The sequence below is a fragment of the Aegilops tauschii genome, chromosome 1 (genome assembly GCF_002575655.3).
Source record: "Aegilops tauschii subsp. strangulata cultivar AL8/78 chromosome 1, Aet v6.0, whole genome shotgun sequence".
In the NCBI taxonomy this organism is placed as follows: domain Eukaryota; kingdom Viridiplantae; phylum Streptophyta; class Magnoliopsida; order Poales; family Poaceae; genus Aegilops; species Aegilops tauschii.
This window is the reverse complement of record NC_053035.3, coordinates 426,309,462-426,313,276: the sequence shown is the minus strand read 5'-3', so window position 1 is coordinate 426,313,276 and position 3,815 is coordinate 426,309,462. Positions and strand designations below refer to the sequence as shown.

General features: G+C 43.4%; 1 protein-coding gene across 1 annotated transcript; it reads left to right on the top strand.

The window, feature by feature from the left end:
• Positions 1–1,212: 1,212 nt before the first annotated feature.
• LOC109759016 (uncharacterized) lies at positions 1,213–1,863 on the top strand. Its single transcript, XM_020317858.4, has one exon. The coding sequence runs from the start codon at positions 1,302–1,304 to the stop codon at positions 1,608–1,610; it is 309 nt and encodes a 102-aa protein (XP_020173447.1). The 5' UTR covers positions 1,213–1,301; the 3' UTR covers positions 1,611–1,863.
• Positions 1,864–3,815: the final 1,952 nt, after the last annotated feature.

Here is a 3,815-nt window from a genome sequence, read left to right as displayed (position 1 = left end):
ACCAATTTCTTCAATTTCAAAGTCTTCAGAAAGTCTTCGGAAATCCAAAGTCTTCAGTTGAAGACATTCAATTTTAGGGGTCGACTTTCTCTGTAAATATCAAACTCCTCATAGACCTATAGACCTGTGTACACTCACAAACGCATCAGTACCTTAACCTATAAGTCTTCAATACACCAAAATCATAAGGGGCAGTAGATGCACTTACAACCCCCGTAAACTATCTCCCCTACTTATGAATGGAATGATACATATCATTGCGTATTCGTGAAATAAAGCTTCAACAGATTCAACCTAACTCTTGAAGTTGGATGAGGACGGTTAAGCTTTGGTTGACAAGCGTTGTGATAGATAAAAGCAAGCAAATTGCACGTTTAGTACATCAACTCGCTAACACATTAGAGCATCTATAGCAGACCCCGTAAAAAGGTCAAACGTTGGTATTTATGGTACAAGCTGAAAAGAATACCTCGAATAGATCCCGTAAAACAGCATATCCCGTAATTTTTTTTGCAGGCTCCCCTATTCAAGCCCCAATTTGTTATATCCAGAGGATTTCAGCCGTTTTTGGAGGATCCTGTAAAGCCGGTCAATGTCGGAGCAGGGGACCTCGTGACGCCGCGCATGAGCAGCGAGTAGGCGGAGGAGCTCGCTGGCGGCCGACCGGAGCATCGCCAGAGCACGTGCCAGGCTGGAGCATCACCGGAGCGTCACAGGAGCAGGCAGCGGGCCACATCAGGCGGCAAGCCGGAGCGGCGCAGTTCTGGCCGACTGAAATTCGAGTTCGTCTATGTGTGCGCCTTAGGAAAGAAGAAGCGTGAGAGAAAAAAGAAAAGAAAATTTATGATACATGTTTACGGAATCTGTTCCGCCCTTGATGCCTCGAGGTATCATAAATTTGTTTTAGGGGAGTCTGTATACTATTTTTATACTCCCTTCGTCCGTGAATAAGTGTACTTCTATCATTTCTGCTAAGTCAAAGTTTTATAATTTTGACCAATTTTTTAGAAAAGAGTAGTAGTATATATGACATCAAATTGATATATTATGAAAATGCATTTCAAAACAAATCTAGTGATACTAATTTAGTGCCATAAATGCTGCTACTTTTTTCTATAAAGTTGGTTAAAGTTTTAAAACTTTGACTTAGGATAAAAGCTAGATGTATACTTGTTCGCGGACGGAGGGAGTAGGTGGTGCTTTAGGATCTGCTGGAGTGGCCAAACCCCTCGTCTAAATTGTTCCCCACCAAAACCCTAGAATCCCCTAATCCAATCCCCACCGGTTCCCCACGTCTGCCGATGGGGCTCTTCTCGTGGTGGAGGGGCTCCCGCCGCGGCTCGCCGGAGCAGGCCCCGAACCAGCAGCCGGCGAAGGGAGCGGGAGGCGCGCAGGCCCAGGTGGCCGTCCCCGGCACCCATGGGGCGGTGGAGGTGCTGCGGCAGCGGCAGCCGGACGCGACGGTCTTCGAGTTCGGGTCGGCGGCGGAGTCCGGCACCGCCGTCACGCTCGCAGGGTACTGCCCCGTCTCCGACGAGCTCGAGCCGTGCCGCTGGGAGCTGGTGCCCGCCACCGGCGAGGGCGCACCGCAGTTCCGCATCGTGTTCTGAGCACGAGGAGATAACCACCCCTATGCTGCCGTCGCGGTATCTATCTTGGGTGTTGCCAGGTTTCGTAGGTGCAAAGGTGTGATCATTGGGTGTATACTGCTGCTTGTGAATTTCTTGAAATAAAACTTGAGATGTGGATGAGTCCTTGTGGAGGGTAACATGTGCTGGTTGGAATGCTGGGCTTTCTGTCAGTTTGTGATGAACAAATTAGCCAATTTCGGCAGCTCTTTATAAGATTTATCAAATTAGCTTATCTTATGGATTGCTGTACTTTGGCTTTTGTATCCACTGCAATTTGTGGGCTAGCCATTTGTTGAAATATTTTCAAGATGCAAACTAAATCTTCATAGGGATTAGGGAAGTAGTACCTTGAAACCGTGGTGGAAGTCAATTTGCTCACTGGGAGATGTATGAGTGTATGTGCTGTTGCATTGTTAGGCAATGAGTCCAGAAGATAACAAACAGTGAGCCTGGACTTGAATTGCTCCATGACCAATGGTAAGAACAAGCACCTTACCACGACTGTCCGAGCAATAATTTCCTCATTAAGCTACATATATGCAGCCATTTCCTGCCTTTTTTTTAATCTGTACCTTACCTTTGGGCTTAGACTTCTAATTGATAGCACATCCATAAAGATCCCAAACTATTTGGTTCATGTCAATTGGAAGAAATTAGCTTTTGACTTTCAAATTAGCTTATCATGATGTATTGCTGTACTTTTGGCTTTGGTATGCACTGAAATTTGTGGGTCAGACATTTGTTGAAATATCTGCAAGGTGCAAACTGAATCTTCATAGGGAGAAATTGTGATGGAACCTTGCTCACTGGCAAATGCTAGGAGTGTTATCCTTACCTTTGGGTTCAGACCATTAATTAATAGCACATCCATAAAGATCCCAAATTATTTGGCCCATGTCAGTTGGAAGAATCGTCTAGCTAGTGCTAAAATAATGTTATTTGTGAACTCAGTTCTGTCTTATTGGGGGTCCATTTCTCCTTGCTTTCTGATTTCATAATGTGAGACTTTTGAGTTCATTTAAGTTGGCCAAGGTGAATCATGAAACAACTTGCTGGTCACAGTTCTCCACCATGATTTGCTTCACTATTATTTGATGGAATGGAATTGCTTCATTTGGTTAGCCATTTCAAATTTCTGCCCTGAACTCACTTGCAATTTATGATCTTAATAACTTGTAGCCCTGAACTAGCTCACAATCTCTGACGCTATTATATTGGATGGCACTAGAGCGGTGCCAGTTTTCATGTTTTAGTACTAGTGTACTACAGTAAGAGGGTACTAGTATAACATCAAAGCTGATGGGTGGTGATGATGAACACCTATTGTACTCGAGGTTGAGCCAGGAGTCCAGGACAGGGGAGAGCAATCTCTTAGATTGATGAAGCTGGGAAGATAGGTGAAAGCAGATAAATATTTGTGTATCTTTTCACTGTTTCTGAAGACACATACTAATGAAACTGCTGACTGTTTTTTAAGGCAAATACGACTATGCGAGCATGTAGTCATAAGTTGTGTGGCAAGTGGTACCTTCAAATTTATTATTTGATGGAATGGGATAACTTAGCTAGTTTCCAAATTTAGCCTGACCTGGCTTGCAATGATCTTATAACTTATAGCTTGTACAGTCATAAGTTGTGTGGCAACATCAGATTTATTACCAATTTGTAACCTGTATACATGTAGCAGTTTCAGAAAGAGGGAGTGCATTTGTAGTTATCAGGTAACTTTCCGCTTTTGCCTAAACAAGCGTAGCCTGGCATGTTCTTTTGCCAAATCTACAAAAAAAAAAAAATCCATTCGAGCTGAAGAGTGAAAACCCATCAGCATGGTCCAAATATTACAAATTCATTTTCCTGTTCTTAGAGCAGCCGGGTGTCACTTGTTATTTTCATTAACCAATGTCGGGGAATAACTGTGGCCTGAAGCTGTAACAATCAATGTCAAAATATGTATAGGGATACCATATGTATTTATGATCTGAAAGCGGTGGTGCATTGTCAAAATGATGGTGTATTGAATCAGTTTGTTGGGGTCTTGTGGACCTCCTCTGTTTGTTTGTCGAGATAACATAACCCGGCTATACTCATTTGTTGATGTAGCTCCTCCCTTTTGTTCTTGATATTCCTGGAACAAGCTTGTATGTGCTACATCATTTGCAAACTACTCCCTCTGTCTCAAAATAT